This window comes from Rhincodon typus, chromosome 35 (assembly GCF_021869965.1).
Source record: "Rhincodon typus isolate 14 chromosome 35, sRhiTyp1.1, whole genome shotgun sequence".
Taxonomy (NCBI): Eukaryota; Metazoa; Chordata; class Chondrichthyes; order Orectolobiformes; family Rhincodontidae; genus Rhincodon; species Rhincodon typus.
The window spans coordinates 24,366,468-24,387,441 of NC_063366.1; the positions used below are offsets into that span (position 1 = coordinate 24,366,468).

Consider the following 20,974-nt stretch of genomic DNA (forward strand, 5'->3'; position numbering starts at 1 on the left):
GACGCTCCATCAGAGGCTGCACTGAGGATGTTACCAAGCATGGTAACGAAACGTCTGCAGAACAACAAACCAGCTCGGCGAGCCAACCAACCTCAACACCCACAACCCGAGCTACAGATCTACACGAAAATCAATAAGTTCTCCTGCAAAGTACCTGGGGACACGATTATGATGGGTCCTATACAAATGCAAACTGCTAGGCACTGCATCATGGTGACTTACACGGCAGTGTGGTTTACCTCAAGGCACTTCATAAAGGATGCTCAGCAACAGTGGAACGGCTAAAGTAAAATAGAACGAGAATCCTACTGGACAGCGAGCACTCTCAAAAGGGCCAGATGGCCTTTTGTCGGTCCTATTTTGCAATGTTTCTGCATTAAATAACGTTTCAGAGCTGACATGCAATTCTCGAAGGTTCAGAGAGTGCAATTCCTTTTCAGCCAGAGCGCCAGGATCTGGACAGTACTGCAAAGACCCTTTGGTCTGCCTGTCTAAATGCATCAGCTACTAAGTGACTCACTTATCGACAGCTGGCACGTTCCTCTTGGCCATGATGGTCTTGAAGCGGAGAATGATGTGAATGGAGAGAAAGATCGCAATGCTGTCGAAGCAATCTGCTATGTAGGTGTGCACGTGTTTCTGAAACGAGAAATTCTTTATAGGCACCAATTCAAAGGCAGGGGTGGGAACATTCTGTAAGTGCTGAACCTAACAAGGCGGCAGGCAGGAACACTGCGCCTGTGAACCGCTGAGGACTCTCACCTGGTGCCGGTGAGCTTCAGAGAAAACACACTGAGACACACATGCGCACACACAGGCACGTACAAAATGGCAATGTACAGAATCCCCAGAAAGCCACATTCAGGGTGGGATTTCGGAGTTATATTCGTTTGCTCAATCTCCACACAGACATCCAAAGTTCTTTTTACCACAACTTGCTTTTTTAAATAAAAATTTCGTTCATGGAAGTTGGACATTTCTGGCTTGGCCAGCATTGTTTATCCATCCCTAATTGTCCACAGGGCGGTTAAGTGTCAACCACATTGCTGTGGGCCTGGAGTCACATGTAGGCCAGACCAGGTAAGGATGGCACATTTCCTTCCCTGAAGGACATTTATGAACCAGATGGGGCTTTGGAACAACTGATGATAGTTTCCTGATTAGTAGACTTTGGGGAGCTGGCGATAATGTCACTGCACAGTAATCTAGGATCTAAGGCTGATGTACTGGGGATGTGGGTTCAAATTCTACTTCCCCACCCCCCCACTCTGAGACTGAACGTAAAGACTCAAAAAAAACTAGACTAATGGTGACCATCCAACAGCCTACTGTTGGAAAATCCCATCTCGTTCACTGATGTCCCTCAGGGAAGGAAACTGCCATCCTTACCCGGTCTGGCCTACACATGACTCCTGACCCACAGCTATGTGGTAGACTCTTACCTGCCCTCTCGGCAATTAGGGACAGGCAACTGTGCAAGGCATTAGTGAGACTGCACCTAGAGCACTGTGTACAGTTTTGCTCTCATTACTCGAGGAGAGAGGTCGTTGTATTGGAGGTAGTTTGGAGGAGGGACACTCAATTGATTTCAGAGATGAGGGGTTTGTCTTATGAAGAGAGACTGAGTAGATTAAGCCGACACTCCCTGAAGTTTAGAAGATTGAGAGGAGATCTAATTAAGGGATAGAAGATGCTGAAGGGGGACTGAGAAAGTGGACATAGAGAGAGGATGTTTCCCCTTGAGGGGCAATCTGGAAGGAGAGGTCATAGTTTTAGGATAAGGGACAGCAGATTTAAGACAGAGATGAGGAGAAGTTACTTCATTCAAAGAATCTGTAGAATTCACTCCCCCAGAGCACGATGACTGCTGGGCCACTGTGTAAAATGAAGCAGGATGCAGATGTTTAATCAGTAACAGGTTGAAGGGTTACGGGGAATGGGCAGGAAAAGTGGAGTTGAATCCAAGATGTGATCGACCATGATGGTACAGAAAGGCAGAGCTCAAATAGCCTACTCCTGAGCCTTGTTATGTATTCCATGTGGACCCAGACTCAATAAATTGTGTGAAGATAATTGGGGAAACAATATTTTGGGAGGGTGAGGGGCGGGGGGGTCAGGGTGTGGGGAGCAGGCGAGTTGGAGTGATTGGTTACATTTCAGAGACCCAACGTAGGCATGAGGATCAAATGGTCTCTTCTCTGTAAGGTAGAATGATCTCACTTTGTAAAAGCATACACATGGATATCCGGATGGCTACAGACTTGTTCAGTCAGTTTTAAATTACCAAGAACATGGTGAGGGTCTTTCCCATGATGGCGTTGAAGAGATCCTGTGCAGAGTTCCCAGTCACCATGAAGAAGTCACAGAGAAAGAGATACTCGCGGCAGCTGTTATCGAGAAGTGCGTAGTGCTGACTACGGAACAGACTCTCAAAGGGATACTGAAGAATGAAAGATGGAGACGTCAGCAGTTAATTATCAATTATTGGAGAAACCGATGACAAATACATTGCCTTAGACTAATGTCCTCTGGGCTTTTCAGTAATAAAACTTTATGCATCTTTTTGGCACATCTGTAATGCAGCAAATCAACAAGAACACTTTAGAAACATGTCAGATGTTATAAAACAAAAGTAAAGCAGGGGCAGCAAGGCGGAACTCTTGAACTTCGAGAGAACTAGTTTTCAACCAGCTCTATCCCAGGGAGCTTCTCAACAAAAGTTTGTATAAAATCAGTTCGGATATTCTTATCGATTCCTAACGAACCACGGAGGTACAACACAAAACTGACTTTTATTTGGCACTCGGGCAATCATTACGATGCCAGCTGATGGTAACACTGGACATCAGAGAGTGCAGAGTGAAATACTGTTACAGATGGTTAATGTGGTGGCTAGTTACTGGTACAGATTCACACGAGGCTGGAGACACTCTAATGAGAGAACACAGGTTTGTTCCACAGAGGGAATAAACAAAGCTAAAATATATTTACACTTGGATGCACTGCTCCCGATCAGGGGGCATCTCAAAATGGCCAAGGAAGTACTTCTGAAGTGAAGACATTGTTGTAATGCAGGAACACAACTGCCAACTGACGCACAGCAAGATCCCACAGCAATGTGGTGATGACCAGGCGACCTATTCATTCCCTAGGTGCAATCAGGGATAAAGGTGTGGCCGGAATACAAGGGATAAGTAACTTTATCCTGCTTCGTAACACTGCTATGGGATCTTGCACGTCCACCTGAGAGGGCAGACAAATTATCGGTTTGTGTTTTCTAGTTCTAAAAACAAAATCAAAAAGATGGTCACACAAATAAATACCAAAATAAAGTTTCACTCTGTTCCCCAGCACTATCCCTTTACAGATACTGAATTCCAAAGACAAATCTTTATTCAAATGCAATCTTCCCAATTCCTTTGCCTTGGAATGTAGAGAAAATTTGATGATTCCTTTCAAAATTTGATGACATCAAGCCTTCATGACTGTGGTGTCCTAAAGGTTCTCTATGTGAAGACTCTGAAACAAGCTTTCCTGGTTTCGGAGCTCTACATTAAAAATAAATGTTTTCAGTCAGGATAGTGGTTCCCCCAAACTGCCCGGATTCCGAGTGGCTGGACTGAAGCCTGGGCTCTTTTGAACTGAGACCTTGAACTTTCTGCCCTGATGTCAAAACTAAACTTCTTGCATTAATGTGTCTACACTTCGTCATAAACCAAGCAGCCTAAAAATGAACCCATTAACAGGACAAGAGCTCTCCCAGGTCCTTGACTGTCATCAGGAGCTATCTTGGAACTGGTGCATTGAGGTTACTGTTCAAATGACCATCTGACTGGTTTTAAATAAAAACCTTCACAGAACTGACTTGCATCCACCCACCAAACCCTAAAATATAATGTATTTAGCACACACATTTGCCAGAGACATTTTCCTGACGTGGAGGTAGCTATTACGAGGGGGCATAGTTTTAAAGTGAGTGGAGGTAGATATAGGGGAGACGTCAGTTCTTTACTCAGAGAGTGGTCCGGGCGTGGAACTGGCCTCATTAGGGGCGTTTAAGCGGCTATTAGATAGGCATATGGATGATAGTATAAGGTAGGGGTGGAGGTTAGATAGGCATTAGGTTTAGGGTAAAAGTTGGGCACAACATCGTGGGTTGAAGGGCCTGCACTGTGCTGTACTGTTCTATGTTCTAGGCCCACATTTCAGAACATGCTAGGACAGGATGAGTAAATTGGGTCGATGTGCCCTGAAGTGGAGAGGAATATGTAGTGATCTCATTGAAGGGGAGGTGATGGCCCAGTGGTATTATCACTGGACTGTTAATCCAGAGACCTGGATAATGTTCTGGGGACCTGGGTTCCAATCCTGCCATGGCAGATGGTGCAATTTGAATTCAATAAATATCTGGAATTAAGGGTCTAATGATGACCATGAATCCATTGTCGATTATTGGGAAAAACCCATCTGGTTCACTAATGTCCTTTAGGGAAGGAAACTGCCATCCTTACCTGGTCTGGCCTGGCCTACATGTGACTCCAGACCCACAGCAATGTGGTTGACTCTTGACTGCTCTCTGGTCAATCAGGGATGGGTAATAAATGCTGGCTGGTCAGCGACGCCCTCATCCCGTGAATGAATAACGAAAAAAATAATTGAAATGAGGGAGTTTGACAGGGTAACTACAGAGTGCTTGCTTCCCCTGGGGTTGGGGAATCTGCAGCGTGAGGGCACGTTCTCAGGAACAGGGGCCAAATCATTTGAGTCTGAGAGGAGGAGAATGTCTTCAAATGCAGGGATACTGTATTGTTGAGTGTATTTAAAGCTGAGAACGAGATCTCTCCGAAAATTGACCCATGCCAGGCTATCGGGACTGAGTCATTAAGCACATTCGAGGCTGCAATAGAGATTTTTAAATCAGGAAATCAAGGTTGATGGGGGAAAAGGAAGGAGAGTGGAGGTGAGGATGATCAGATCAGCTGTGATCTCATTGAAAGGCAGAGCAGACTCAAATGGGCTGAGTGGCCTGCTTCTTACAGTTTTTAGCCCATTCAATCTGCTCTGCCATTCAATATGATCATGGGTGATCTTCGGCATCAACCCTTCCATTTTGATTTGATTTACTTTAGTCACATGTACTTAAGTACAGTGAAAAGTTTTGATTTGCAAGCAGCACAGGAAGATCACAGCGAACAAAGACATACAGACCATAGGGTGCGTAGACATAGTGAGGCGTACAGGGTTACACTGCACAGGGAGTGCACAAAGCAAGATCCACATGAGACTGAAATGAGAGGGGTCCATTCAGCAGGGAAGAAGCTGTTCCTGAACCTGCTGGTCCGCGTGTTCAAGCTTCTGTATCTTCAGCCTGATGGAAGAGGCTGAAAATGTGTATTACTGGGGTGGGAGCGGTCTTTGATGATGTTGGCAGCCTCTTCGTGGCAGTGGGAAGTGCAAACTTCACTTGGACCATAAGATGTAGGCCATTCGGTCCATTGATTCTGTGCTGCCACTGAGAGATCATGGATTAACTACAGAACTCCGACTAACTTAGACATAAGGTGTGGGCCAGCCATGATCACACTGAAAGGCAGAGCAGACTGTACAATCCAATCCTGCTCCCATTATGTTCCTGACATTAAAGCACGCTCTGTTCGATGACACTGGGGTGAAAAAAAAAGTCTCTCATTCTTTACTCAAAACCTGGTCTGGTGACGAAGGCAAGGAAGGAGGTTAGTGGCTAACATGGGTCCTGCCTCAAGAAACTGGGGGCGTCTTGTAGCTCACTTCAATCCCCTCACTTGAGGTGAAGCACACTTACCCGGGTGTCACTTTTCTGAGCAGCATGAGGCACAATGATTGGTGCTTCCAGTTCCGACGACGAGATAACATTGCCGCGGTTCCCCAGCGTAAAAATGGTGTTGCGATTCTTCAACGACGGTTTGGAGAAAAAGCTTGGACAGAGTTAAGGGGGTAGAGACACATCAACCCTGTTGGGCTCCCATCGCTTGTAAAATTAATTAAACTTCAGGTTTTGTATGACCACTGGACGTCTCGACAGGGCCTTAGGAAGCACCTTTTGAAGGGACGTTGTCGCTGTAAATACAGGGAACGCGAATGGCACGCAGCAACATAATTTTTCTTCTGAAACTATCCTGATGGTGGGATAAACACTGGCTGGGAGATGGGGATGTATGTATACTTTGCAATCGCGCTGTGGAGACTTGTACATGCATTAGCCCGAGGGCTCATGGTTCTCCTTTCATTTGTAATCGTTTCCGTTCAACGAGCAACTCCCCCGAGCTCCGCTCAGTGAAAAGGCAAGCCATCTGAGAGTGTAACCAAAATCAACTGGCATCCAGAAAGCAAACTCAATCGGCAGTTATCACTGGAAAATGCGCGTTAATAAATTTAGAATTACTTTGCAGGCACCTTTGAAACTGGGAGGGTTTCACGTGCTTTTGAGGGAGTGGAGTGGAGGTAGAATGTGGATAAATATGAGGTTTAGCAAAAACCAGGAAGGTGGATCATTGTCGGAAATGGCGATGGATTGGGAAAGTGGCGGGGGCGGATGGGGGTGCAGTGAGACCCGGGTGTCCTTGTACACGGGTGTCACTGAGGGTAACCAGCAGGCTGGGAAGGTGGCAAATGGTACAGTGGCCTTCATAAGCGAGAGGGTTCGAGGACCACACCTGGAACACTGGGGGCAGGTGGGTGAGGTGGGGGGGTGCAGCGAAGATGTATTGGCCTGGATCTGCATTATAGGACGGGCGTGATTGCACTGGAGAGGGAGCATTACCAGGATGTTTGCCCTGGGCTGGAGAGTTTCAGGGATGGACAGACTGGAGTGGTTTTCCTTGGAGCAGAGGAGATCGAGACATGATTGCGATGTATCAAATGGTGAGGGGCACAGACAGGGTGGACAGGAAGGAACATCTCCCCTTGCTGGAGGGATCAATAACCAGGGGGTAGCGATTGAAGGTGAGGGGCAGGAGGTTTAGGGGCGGACGTGAGGAGAAATCCTTTTCACATCCCCCCCCACCCATTAGGGATATGGAACTCACTGCCTGTGAGGGTAGGAGAGACAGAAACCCTAACAATATTGAAGAGGTATCTGGATGGACATTCTGACAAGGCCACACTGTGATCAATCTGCCGGATTGTTTCAATTACAGGACGGCATTATGTACTCATGCTGTGGGCGTCCCTTCGACGTTCAGTTACATAAAGCAGGCTTGGGCTTGTCAATGCTCACACTCATGGTCATTAAACTAACCCCAGACGGTAACAATACAGCCTTAGCTTCGGGAAAGGATATCTTTCTTTGCAGTGTCCTCGACACCCATCAGGTCATCTTTGTCAGCCACCTCTTCATACTACAGTGGGATAGAGAGAGAGAGAGACAGCAGTGTGGGTACATTAATCTCAAAACGGCTCCTCCTTCCCCATCACCACACTCAGTTACCAGAGAAGGTAGTTAGCACTGAGGGTCACATTCACACAGAACCTTCCCCACCTCACATGCTCGCTCGCCCCCAACCCCCCACTCCCAAGAAACCAGTAGGGCTTCCTCATACAGGCTAGAGCTGTGAGTCAGCAACACTCCACATTCTGCTGGAGGAAGTGACGGTAAATACCGGGCGCCACGCGGCAGAGCGCCTGACCTGAACTTTCATCAGCCTGTTGGTGTACGACTTGAAGTAGGAGAAGTAGATTTTACTCATGGTGTCAACATACTCGTCTCGGATCTCCTTGGCCACGTGCCGCTCGTTCGCCAGCAGAAACTGGTAGAAAAACCTGCAAGAGTGTGACCGCAACAGGTGATGAGCACCAGCAGGAGGATAATTCAACCGACCCACTTGGTTTGTAAACCTGGTGGGGTAGGAGCGAGCGACAGAGAGTGAAAAAGAAAGACAGAGAGAGAGAAAAAGAAAGTGACAGAAGACAACCTCTCAGGTCTGGTGTTTAGTTTTATTCTTGCCTGTAAATCAGAAATTCACCCACCCACTCCCATGTGCCAGCAAGCTTGTAACCGTGTAGGAGAACAGAGTACAGTGCTCACTGCAGGTAGCTTTCTAACCTGTATTTGAGGAGTGCATTCTGTGGAACCTGGTAGTTTGTCATTGGCTTCCGGAAGGAGTAGATCTTCTGCAGAATATATTCCCGGATCTTCGAAACAGCCTGAACAAATCAGAATAATTCATCCTTTTCAGTGGCAGTGAAGATTTCCCCATCCCTCTCCCCTCCCATCAAACGCAGCCATCTTCCAAACTACCACCTTCAAATTAGTACAAATCTTCAGTGAAATGCTGACTGACAATAAAAACGAAGGGGGTAGGTGGGTGGGAGAGTATATTTTAACTAAGTTCTTTGGATTCATACTGGGGCATGGGGGAACCTGATTGTGGTTCCAGGTCAATTGCTCCTTCAGGCAGCCAGCACTGGTACGATGGGCCAAATGGCCTATTTCTGTGCCTGAACCGTTGGATGATTTGCTGCAGATCTGTGCAGCATCGCACCGACAAGCTGCAAGTGATGCTCAGCTTTTGAGGTACAACGTAACTGAGGGTCGAGTTAAACACAGCACAGACCGCGCTTCTTCAAACTACAAAACACTTCTCCATACAGTTCATGCTCAAGGACCAATCTGCAACACCGTTACCTTAATCTTCAACCGGTCGAGGGTGTCCTGCACGTCTGAACAAGCCAGCGTTTCCTTAAAGGACTGCTCCTTCACATAATTGATCTTGTTATTGAGTTCATGGAGCTGCTCCAGAAACTGCTGCTCAGTTACTGATGTCTCCAGAACAGTACTGAAATAGAACACAGTCAGAGACTACCAGCTTTCGAAGGAAACAGGGGCTGGTGAGTGTGTGCACGTCTGTGTGCGCGCATGTGAGCATGTGCGTGTGTTTTCAATTGGCTGATCATGGGGATGGAGGGGCTGAGGAGAGGTTGAGCCTGTATTGGTTGGAGTTTAGAAGAATGAGAGGCGACCTTATTGAAACGTACAAGATTTTTAGGGAGACACGGAGAGGGCGATTCCCCCTTGTGTGCGAGAGTCTAGGACCAGGGGGGCATCATCGCAGAATGAGGGGTCACCTATTGAAGACAGAGATGGGGAGGAATTTCTTCTCTCCGAGGGGAGTGAATCTGTGGAATTCTTTACCGCAGAGGGCTGTGGGGGCTGGGTCATTCAGGATATTCAAGGCTGAGACAGAGATGTTTCATCAGGAAGGGAATCAAGGGTTACGGAAAAAGGCAGGAAAGTGGAGTTGAGGATGATCAGATCAGCCATGGTCTCCCTGAATGGAGGAGCAGAACTCGAAGGGCCAAATGGTTTCCTTCTGTTGCTACATCTTATGGCTGCTCAATGTTACACCGAGGTCATTACCGAACCAACAGTGCTCAGTGTGATCCCAAGTTCACTTCTGGCTGACCTCCCATCACTGTACAAACTCGCAGAGTGTCTCTGAATGTCTGGCTGGAGTTGTGGTGGATGCTCACCTGGGTGGGTCAATCTGCCAGGCAGTGCCACACAGGGTAGGCAGCATCACTCATTCCCTGCACAGAATCCCATTACAGCACATGAGGAGGCTATTCAGCCCATCCACACCAGCCTTTCCAATGAGCGATTCACTCTGTGCCATTCTCCAGTCTTCTCCCCACAACCTGACACGTCTACCCTGGGTCGATAATCCACTCAAACAGGAACGGGGGTAGGCCAGTCAGCCCATCGAATCTACACTGGCACTCAAACAGACCTTGGCTGCCATTACTCCTCGATATCCACATACCTCATAATGGCGAAACATCTATCAGTTTCTGTCTCAATCCTGCACCATTACAGTTTATGGCGTAGGCAGTTCCAAGAAATCCTCCCCTTTCCAAATAAAAAAATTCCTCACCTTGGTCTTAAATGGCCTGTGTTTATCCCAGGACAGTGCCCCCTGGTTCAAGACTAACCAGCCAGGGGAAAACATCCTCGCTACGCACACCCTGCAACCCACACAGAGAGACATTCAAGAACGAGTGCTGGAAACAGCTGGAGAAAAGGGGGAGCTCCGTGTACAACATCCCAAAGGAACAGGTTTTGGTTCACCTTGTCCGAGCCCAGGCTAGGTACAGAGAGTCATTAGAAGTGGGAGAACTGTTGGGATACCTCGGGACAGGAGAAATGGGGTGACAGAGTCAGTGGGTGGGATGCAGTCAACATCATGTGGAAATGCAACTTGAAGCCAGAACCCCTAACAATGAAAACAGGGAGGAGTAGGCTGTTCGGCCCTTCAAGCCTGCTACAGCATTTAATATGATCATGGCTGAAAATCCGACTCAAGCCTCCTGTCCTACTTTCTCCCCCACACCCTTTGACCCCTTTAGTCCTAAGAACACCATCTTTAACTATATTTATATCTAACTCCTTCAATGTTTTAGTCTTAATTGTTTTCTGTGATAGTGAATTCCGCAGACTCCCCGCTCAACATTTCTCCCCATCTCAGTCCTACCTCGTTTCCTTAGACACTCCTGTAACTCAGAGGCACGAGTCCAACAAAACTGATAGAGAAAGGAAAAAGTGTTAAGAAAGAAGAGCTTGTAACGAGGGTAATGACTCACGTGATCATTGAGTTTGGGATGACGAGCTCATCGACCAGTTGGCTCAACTCACTGCGCACTGACTGGCGATTCTTCAGCTTGATGTTCATGGTGATGGACTGCTCTTGCAGGGTCTGGATCTCGGAGCTGATACTGCTGAGGTCACACTGGAACATGCTGAGCATCTGCTCCATCCGCTGCGGAAACAACGCAAGGCGTTTCAGACAAACCAGGGCAACAGCCCTTCGACAGGGAGGGGCAGTTCCCCCCATTGAGAAACAAAGCCATTTTCACACAAAAAAAAACACCGCACAAAATACTCAAAACCAGCAATAACTGCAGCTTCACAAAATCAGAACGAGGACTCACGCTCACCAGGTCGAGGGGCACGGATAAGGTGAAAAGCAAAGGGGCATATTTTTAAGGTGAGGGAAGAAAGGTTTAAAAAAAGACATGGGGGCAGATTTTTTTTTAGATAAACAGAGGATGGTTTGTGTGTGGAATGAACTTTTAGAGGAAGTGTGGGTACAGTTACAATGTTTAAATGACATTTGGATAAGTACATGAATACGAAAGGTTTGGAGGGATTTGGCCAGGAGCAGGCAGGTGGGACTAGTTTAGGTTGGGACGTTGGTCAGCACAGACTGGTTGGGCCGAAGGGTCTGTTTCTGTGCTGTGAGATTCTATGACTAGGTATCAGAACCCATCACTTGGAGGATTACACGAGCAAAACCAGGGGACAGATTTCTATTTAAATAAAAGCGATTATATGCTGCCAGCGGTTGAAGTTAAGTGGCGAGGAATGCAAACCAAAAGGCATCTGTTTGAGCATCTCCCTACCTCCAGGATGGTGTCACAGGCTGTGATCTGATTGTGGAGGCTGGCAATGTTCCGACTTTCCTTAATGTCTACAGCCAGCTGCTCAGGAAAACAGGGACAACGTTCGGAAAAACCCGGGGGAAATCGCGAAGCTTTCAGTTGGCCAACGTGAAAACTACGTCACTGGCCCCTGACGAGGGAATTGGCATCGCAGCCACAGGGTAAGTTTCAATCCTTTGCGACCAGACAAGCTGACGTCTCCCAGCATCGCTGCTGCTAATGTGGCCTGCGTCTCAGAGACTGTTGTCCAACGATTGCAGCACGGTAATAGCGATCAGACAGACCGCTTTCGCTCTGCATCTTACCTGCAGGCTGCCCACCTCCTCAGCCGTGAGCCGATGCTCCTTCCTTCCAGCCCGATAAAGCAGCAAAGTACAGTTGGGGCACCCCCAAAGCCTGGAACCCCCACCCATCCATTCACAACGTGTGCTGTGACTTCTTCAATCGAAACCTCCCAGCACCCCCATCTCCTTGGAGGTGTACTGGTTGTTTGGTGGGGGTGGGGGGGTGGTTGTGGGGATTCAGGAAGATCATGTTGGGACACAGGGGTGCGAGGCAGCGAGTTCATGTCAGCAAAAGGATACAGTCCTTAATGGAGGCATGTTCGATGTGCTGTAGTTCTGTCTCAACCTGCTTGGAGTAGTGCCTCAGATCCACACCCTGTAGAGAAGAGGGTGTTAACATGCAGATTACTCCCACCGGAGACAAATCTTTGCTGGAGTTTAAAAACAACACTTCCTGCCCTGAGTGAGAACAACCTGCACAGCCCAGCTGGAGAGTTTAGGAGCTGGAGTTATTATTTATAAATTACAGCCATAGACAGTGCTGATAAAATTAAGTAATTAAAACAGTGCAAACTACACTGCAATACCTTGCATCTGACCATATCTTTGGAGAAATGAACACCCCTTTCAGAGAACGTTCTTCGTGATTACTCTCCATTAGGGGTGGTATGGTGGCTCAGTGGTTAGCACTGCTGCCTCACGGCGCCAGAGACCTGGGTTTGATCCCACCCTCGGGCAACTGTCTGTGTGGAGTTTGCACATTCTCCGTGTCTGCATGGGTTTCCTCCGGGTGCTCCGGTTTCCTCCCACACTCCAAAGATGTGCAGGTTAGGGTAAATTGGCTGTGGGAAGTACAGGGTACAGGGATAGAGTAGAGGGGGTGGGTCTGTTTGGGATGCCCTTAAGAGGGTCGGCACAGACTCAATGTACCAAAAGGCCAGCTTCTCCACTGTGGAGGATTCTACATTCTAACATCCACACCCAGTTGTGCACCCCGCCTGCCCCCAAATTAATGATGAAAGTGAACTAGCTAGAAACATAAAAATAGACAGCAAGAGCTTCAACAGGTATTTAGGAGAGTAGCTGAATTAAGTGTGCGACCCTTGGAGGTCAGGACTGAGGAATTAATAAGGGGGAGGAAGATGTCCTTGTGCATCAGTTGCTGAAGGTAAGCATGCAGGTGCAGCAGGTGGTAAAGAAGGTAAATGGGATGTTGGCCTTCATTGCGAGAGGTTTCGAGCACAGGAGCAGGGGATGTGTTGTTGCACTTATACAGGGCCTTGGTGAGACCACACCTAGAATATTGTGTGCAGTTTTGTTCTCCTTTTCTGAGGAAGGATGCTCTTGCTCTCGAGGGAATGCAGTGAAGGTTTACCAGGCTGATTCCGGGGTAGGTAGGTCTGACATATGAGGAGAGATTCAGTGGGTTAGAATTGTTTTCGCTGGAGTTCAGACAAATGAGGGGGATCTCAGAGACTTACAAAATTCTAACAGGACTGGACTGGGTAGATGCAGGGAGGATGTTCCCGATGGTGGGTGTGTCCAGAACCAGGGGTCACAGTATGAGGATTCGGGGTAGACCATTTAGGACGGAGATGAGGAGACATTTCTTCACCCAAAAAGAGTGGTGAGCCTGTGGAATTCATTATCACAGGTAGTTGATGCCAAAATATTGAATATATTCAAGAGGCGGCTAGATATAGAATTGGGGCGAATGGGATCGAAGGTTATGGGGAGAAAGCAGGATGTGGCTGCTCAGTTGGACGATCAGCCATAGTCGTGATGAATGGCGGTGCAGGCTCGAAGGGCTGAATGGCCTCCTCCTGCTCCTATCTTCTATGTTTCTTTGATAACAACATTAACAAAACTGACATTGTTTGAGAATACAGAGCCGTTCATTGTTTTACCAATGGCACAGAAGCTGTTCTTGAACCTCCTGGTGGTGTGCTTAAGCTAAATTAAGCGTGCAATCCTCAGAGGACATGGCAGAGGAATTAATAACGGGAACAGGAAAATGGCAGAGAATTTAAGCCAACATTTTGTATCGGTCTTCATTGTAGTGGTATTGTAAACATTACAAAGGTCACAAACAAGTGCAAGGTTTTAATGGGAGGGAATGATCTTGTAACAATCTCTGTTGTAAGGGACAAAGTATTTGACAAACAGACTGGGGCTGTCCCTCCATTATATGCCAACTCAAAGCCTCTCTGCTCCTATGATGCTGCTTGGCCTGCTGTGCTCATCCAGCCCTGCACCTTGTTGTCTCGGATTCTCCAGCATCTGCAGTTCCTACTATCCCTGTCCTTCTCTGTTGGGTGCTAAATAGAAATTTCTCCAACTGTCAGTGCTAGAGTTATTTTTTTGACGTAAATAAATGATTTTTGTCAGTGTAAGAATAAGGGGTAGGCCATTCAGGACTGAGATGAGGAAGAATTTCTTCACTCAGAGTTGTGAACCTGTGGAACTCTCTCCCACAGGAAGCTGTTGGGGCCGGTTCATTACATCCACTCAAGCAGGAGCTGGACATGTGTGGCTAAAGGGATCAAGGGGTATGGGGAGAGGGCGAGAATGGGATACTGAGATTGCACGGTCAGCCATGATCACACTGAACGGTGGTGCAGGCATAAAGGGCCAAATGGCCTACTCCTGCGCCTATTTTCTTTGTTCCTGTGTCTTGGAGCAGAGCGATATTTCAAAATTTACCCCCATAACACCGATCCTGAAGATGTTTTGGAGACATTTAGAAGATATTGAGTGACTCTAACAGGACATAAAAGGACTAGCAAAAAGGTCACGTCTCAGATGTAATTTAAACACACTGGGGTACAAAGGTAAATTTCTCCTACTTATTCCCGATATGAAAATAATTCATTGCTTCTTGATACCCATGCCTATATCATCTTACAAACTCAGAAATCACACGACTACAGGTTACAGTCCAACAGGTTTATTTGAAATCACGAGCTTTGGGAGCACTGCTCCAAAGTGACCGCACCTGACAAAGCAGCAGCGCTCCGAAAGCTGGTGTCTTCAAGTAAACCTGTTGGTCTATAACCTGGTGACTTCTGACTTTATCCAACACTGGCGCCTCCACATCATCTAATCTTACAAAGAACTCTGCTCCTTCCCTGAACTTCGGTAGATTGAACTTACCGTTTTTAACGCCTCCTTCACCAGTTCATCTTCCAGATTGGCTTGTATATGTGCTGTAACACAGAAATTAACCTTATTTATGTAGTCAGTACCTGCAAGACAAGGTGAACAGTAACACCACCGAAAGGCAATAGTAAAAACTGAAAGAACTGCGGATGCTGTAAGTCAGACAAAAATAGAAATTGCTGGAAAAGCACAGCAGGTCTGGCAGCATCTGTGTTTAACCTGTCTTACACAGCACTGCAATTTGCCTTCAGCTACTGCAACAGCTCATTAAAGCACAGCTCTTAAAATGGCACAGATTATTTGGTTGGGCATGGAATGTAGTCACGGAATTTAACAGAAGCTTCTCTGTTAAGAAAGCTACAGGAAAACTGACAAGAAAAAGGACAACTCTTGTAACAGATGTCTCACAACTAGAGCAGAACCAGAGGAGGAGGCCATTCAGCTGATCTTGTTTATGCCAACCCTTTGCTGCAAATATCTAACACTCATCTCACAGCCCTCAATCTCTCTCCTTCAAGTATTTGTTTGCTTTCCATTAAAAGCAGCAAATGATCTCCCGAAACATGGTTGCAACGCCTCCTGCCAGAAGCCAACCTAGCTTGTGACACCCCTTCGTTTGTCCCCACTTTCCAATTATACTTCTGAATTGTTTGACCCCCCCCCTACACAAAGTCGCCTTGATAAGATTTCTCACCCACTTCAATCAATAACAACTCTCCATGGATTTGAAGATCTCAATCCGACAATCGGGATCGAGTTTGGGTCAGATTGAGGATTTTCCTCGCTTTTGGACAGTACAATCACAGCACCCGAGCCAAATTCAACGCTCAAGAGATACGAGAGACAAAGTGTAAGGGAGAATTCATAGCAGCATGCACGCACGCAAAATTTAAAAACAAGTAACTTTTTCTGTATTTGGCAAATGTTCTTGCTGATCACAGACAATCAGATAAAACACCAGAGCAGAGGAAAGGTAACAGCACAGAGAGTGGCCTGACTAGGGGCTGAGGGTTATGCAGGCAGCCTCAGTGCTGGGATCGGACCACAGGGATACCATTAAGCAAGGTGGCAATGCTGTTAAACTAGTCCTGTGCCAGTGACAACAAATGCCTCGCCCTGTGGCCCTGGTATTTTGGAGAACCATGTCTCAAGTTTTACTTAACTGAACATTCAATGGAATATTTTCCAAAGCAGATAATTCAGACGGTTAGATTCTGAATGTCCAATCGGTGTCTCTTTTTCCCTGGCTTTGCCTATTCCACAGTCGACATCCCAGTATGTGAAGTCTCTCCTTGCCACTTTGCGTCGTGTCCAAGCTACCGTCAATGGTCCTCAAGTCTCTTCTGAGAGAGAATACTCAGAGGAGCATTCACCAGCACTAACGGCAGCCCAAACAACACACTGTACAAACCTACCGAGAGCACGGAGTGACAAGATCAAAAAAAGGTCCAAAAATTCAACTGCTCTTTTACCCACCTGCATTCACATAGAAACACAGGAAGTAGGAGGAGTCGGCTATTCGGCCCTTTCAGCCTGCACCACCATTAAATATGATCATAGCTGATCATCTCAGTATCCCATTCCCGCTTTCTCTCCATACCCCTTGATCCTTTTAGCCACATCCAGCACCCTCTTGGATACATCTAATGACCTGGCCCCAACAGCTTCCTGTGAGAGAGAATTCCACAGGTTCACAACTCTGAGTGAAGAAATTCTTCCTCATCTCATTCCTGAACGGCCTGCCCATTATTCTTGGCTGTGACCCTTACATTTACATTTCCAAGGAACCTACTTGTTCCCTACTTGCAGAACCTTCTTGGCCAGCCAACATTCCCATCCCCATACATATTCCTTTGGGTTTGTGTCACAGCGTCGATATATCTATCTGCCCGTTCCATTAACCTTTCTTTGTGGGTTCTCTGAACTTCAATAAACCTTGTGTGGGGTGCTGGTTGAACAATGACCAGGAAGAGCTGGATCTCAGCTTTGGACAGCTTGTGGCTTCGCCTTCCCCTGTTTAGAAGAGACTACATTGTTCTCCTGTCTTGCATTTGGCAGGTGATGGGCCCCTGTTGCTTTGTACCAGCTATCTGTCAATGGCACATTGTAGTATTGATCGAACGTTACAGAATTAACAGGAGGAATTCTCAAACCTACAAAACAATGTGGATCAGTAAACAAAACAAAATGGCAGCACTACCACAGCTGGCCCACTTAGGATCTATCCTCAGAGCCCTCCCATTTCTGAGTGCTCTCCCTTGACAACATCAACAACACTGCTACTTATATCATGCCTTTAACGTTAATAACCTGAGACACGTCCCAGGAATGTTGTGAACTAAAATTAGACAGAAGTTACATAGTGGGCCGTTAGAACAGGAGGACATCAGGGCACAGTAGCTCAGCGGTGAGCATTGCAGCCTCTCAGCATCAGAGGCCAGGGTTTAAGGGAGGGTTAGAGTCTATATAAGTAACAATTATATGTTAATAGCACATAGTTTTCTTTTACCTGTGACTAGAGCTTAACAAACAGTGATTTTTGTAAAATGCAGAAAGTGGCCAGTGTTTCCTGATAACCTGATTCTATCAGACAGCCAAACTGGAGACTGTGTGCAATTTGATTCAATCATTACCTTTTTCAGTGACTCTGGGAGTAGTAAGGCTGACTATCAGTGCACTCTCCCAAGGGGTTAGTATTGCTATCAAACACCTTCATTGCCCACACTGCAACAAACCCTCATTTCTACAATCATACATGTGATCCTAATCAATGGCACATAGCAGAGTCGCTGTAAAAGCAATTTAATTCCATGAAGAAATTCTGTGTGAGTTAAGTTCAAAGAAGCAATGCTCACTGTCCACTTCGTCCAGGATAAACTCATCGGATGTTATGTCCAGTTCACCCAGATTCAGCTCAGGCATCTCATCCTGGTCACCTTTCACCTGTACAGGATAGGCAGCAAGAGAGTAGAATTTACTTAGTGCTGTGGGAATTCATCTAACCTCAACAGAGAAAGTGAGAGAGAACACAAAAGTGACAGAGATAGACAGCAAAGATGGGAAGAGAACAAATACACAAACCGTAACTCCAAGTGTCTAGCCCAGAAGAGAGGGAAAGCATATGCAAAAGGCCCACTGTTCAAGTACTGGGATCTTTACTCAAAGGGTTCTATGAATGTTTGGAATTCCCTACCCTGGAGGGTGGTGGATGCTCCACCGTGGAATAGTTTTAAACGTGGGGTAGACGGAATTTTGCTCTCTGGGAACCCAGGGAAATGGGATGGGTGCAGGAGAGTGGAGCTGAAACCCAACACTTAGCATGGTCATATTGAATGATGGGGTAGGTTTGATGGGCTGAAGAGTCCATTTCGGCTCTGGTTCTCTTTTGTTCTCGTGAATATGAACAGCTACAGTCCAATTCCTGGCTGTGAACAGAATAAAAGAACAAAATTGCTTTTATATCCCACAATACTTACAGCATGCTCTGTGGAATTTCAAAGGTCAGTAATTTTGGGGGAGGCAATGGCCTAGTGGTATTATCACTGGACTGTTAATCCAGAGACCCAGATAATGTTCTGGGGACCCAGGTTCGAATCCTGCCACGGCAGATGGTGGAATTTGAATTCAATAAAAATATCTGGAATTAAGAATTTAATGATGACCGTGAATCCATTGCTGATTGTTGGGATAAACCCATCTGGTTCACTAATGTCCTTCAGGGAAGGAAACTGCCGTCCTTACCTGGTCTGGCCTACATGTGACTCCAGTCCCACAGCAATGTGGTTGACTCTTAACTGCCCTCTGGGCAATTAGGGATGGACAATAAATGCAGCCTGGTCAGCAATGCCCTCATGCCATGAATGAATAAAAAAATTTTCAAGACGGCAGCCAGTTTCTGCACAGCAAGCCCCCATAAAAAAACCACATCAGAACCAGGAGCAGGAATGGCCAATCCAGCCCCTTGTGCCTGCTCCACCATTTGATGCCACTGACTGATCTTATCTCAGCCTCAACTCCACTCTCCTGCCCATAATCCTTCTACCTATTTACTAATTAAAAATCGATCACTTCAATGTGGTTTGACTTTTAACTGCCCTCTGGGCAATTAGGGATGGGCAATAAATGCTGGTCTAGCCAGCGACGCCCTCATCCTGTGAATGAAGAAAAGTTGACCCAATGTCTCAGCATCCACTGCGGCAGTGAATTCTACAGGTTCACAGCTCTTTGAGAGAAGTAATTTCTCCTCATCTCTGTTTTAAATCTGCTATCCGTTATCCTAAAATCATAGAATCCCTACAGTGTGGAAGCAGGCCATTTGGTCCATCAAGTCCACACTGACCCTCTGAAGAGTATCCCACCTAGACCCACCCCTTACCCTAGACACTATGGGCAATTTAGCATGGCCAATCTATGACCTCTCCTTCCAGATTGCTCCTCAAGAGGAAACATCCTCTCTACATCTACTTTCTCAATCCCCATTAGCATCTTCTACCCCTCAAGTAGGTCTCCTCTCATTCTTCTACACACCAGACAGCGTAAGCCTAAACTGCTCCGCCTCTCTTCATAAGACAAACCCCTCATCTCTGGAATCAATTGAGTGAACCTGCTCTAAGAAATTAATTTAAATAAGGTCCAATTATTTTGCCGAGCACTGCTGCTGATTGAGGGATGAACAGCGGACAATTCACTGCCCCTTCTTTCCTTTTAACAAAATAACATGGCAAGTTTTAGCTTCAGCCGCTCAAGCCAAGAAATCATTGCTTCAGCATCAAGTCTGAAAGACAGCAACTCAAGGTCCTTCACAGATTCAAGGCACACTCCAGAGGCTTCAACCCTCCTCCCCTCATTCTCTCCCCTTCCTCCTCCTACACATTTGGAAAGGTAAGGACTGATTGGGGATAATCAACATGGCTCTGTATGCAGGAAATCATGTCTCAATAACTTAATTGAGTTTTTTGAAAACGTGACAAAGAAAACCAATGAAGGCAGGGCGGTGAATAGTGTCTATATGGATTTCAGTGAGGCGTTTGACAAGGTTCCACATGGTAGACTGGTTAGCAAGATTAGATCACATGGGATCTAGAAGCAGCTAACCAATTGGATATAAAATTGGTTTCAAGGTAGAAGACAGAAGGGGTTGGTAGTAGAGTTTTTTTTTTTAAAAAGGCTGGAGGCCTATGACCAGTGGTGTGCCACAAGGATCGGTGCAGGGTCTGCTGCTTTTCGTCATTTATATAAATGATTTGGATGTGAACATAGGAGGTATGGTTAGTAAGTTTGCAGATGACACCAAAATTGGAGGTGTAGTAGACAGCGAAGAAAGTTACCTGAGTATAACGGGATCTTTATCAGATCAGCCGAGGAGATGGAGTTTAATTTGGATAAATGTGAGGTGCTGCATTTTGGAAAGGCAAATCACGACAGGACTAATACACCTTAATGGTAAGGTCCTGGAGACTGTTGCTGAACAAAGAGACCTTGGGGTGCAGGTTCATAGTTCCTTGAAAGTGGAGTCACAGGTAGACAGGGCGGTGAAGAAGGTGTTTGGTACACTTGCCTTCATTGGTGAGTACATTGAGTTTAGGAGTTGGGAGGGTCATGTTGGGGCTGTACAGGACATTGGTTAGGGCCACTTTTGGAATACTGTGTGTAATTCCAGTCTCCCTGCTGTAGGAAGGATGTTGTGAAACTTGAAAGGGTTCATTAAAGATTTACAAGGATGTTGCTGGGGTTTGGAGGGTTTGAGCTACAGGGAGAGGCTGAGTAGTCTGGGACTATTTTCCCTGGAGCGTCGGAGGCTGAGGGGTGACCTTATAGAGGTTTATAAAACCATGAGGGGCATGGATAGGGTGAATAGCCAAAGTCTTTCCTCCCTCCTCCGGGGAGTTTCGGTCCTGTATCTCCCTATAACCCTCCATCCTACCTCTCCACCTTCCGCCGCCATAGCAACAACATCCGGGCTCCGCCGCCTCACCTTTATCACCCCCTCACCCGGAACCGGAAACCCGGAAGACGGGCCGCGGCGAAACAGCCGACAAGCGGAAGGAAAAAAAAAAAAA

General features: G+C 46.7%; 1 protein-coding gene across 3 annotated transcripts in view; it reads right to left on the bottom strand.

The window, feature by feature from the left end:
* The window catches only part of vps52 (VPS52 subunit of GARP complex), a 31,046-nt gene extending 10,138 nt beyond the window's left edge, over positions 1-20,908 (bottom strand). The window contains exons 1-13 of one of the 3 annotated variants that reach the window (XM_020519752.2): positions 20,890-20,908; positions 17,771-17,858; positions 14,910-14,962; positions 12,057-12,132; positions 11,434-11,501; positions 10,615-10,790; positions 8,663-8,813; positions 8,081-8,181; positions 7,665-7,797; positions 7,319-7,376; positions 5,822-5,955; positions 2,285-2,440; positions 521-639 (exon numbers count right to left, since the gene is read on the bottom strand). In XM_020519752.2, coding sequence (XP_020375341.2) covers positions 521-639; positions 2,285-2,440; positions 5,822-5,955; positions 7,319-7,376; positions 7,665-7,797; positions 8,081-8,181; positions 8,663-8,813; positions 10,615-10,790; positions 11,434-11,501; positions 12,057-12,132; positions 14,910-14,962; positions 17,771-17,837 — 1,292 coding nt within the window. In that variant the 5' untranslated portion in view covers positions 17,838-17,858; positions 20,890-20,908. Of the gene's footprint in view, positions 1-520; positions 640-2,284; positions 2,441-5,821; positions 5,956-7,318; positions 7,377-7,664; positions 7,798-8,080; positions 8,182-8,662; positions 8,814-10,614; positions 10,791-11,433; positions 11,502-12,056; positions 12,133-14,909; positions 14,963-17,770; positions 17,859-20,838 lie in introns of all 3 variants that reach the window. The other 2 variants (XM_048616635.1, XM_048616636.1) reach the window with 2 other exon arrangements.
* Positions 20,909-20,974: the final 66 nt, after the last annotated feature.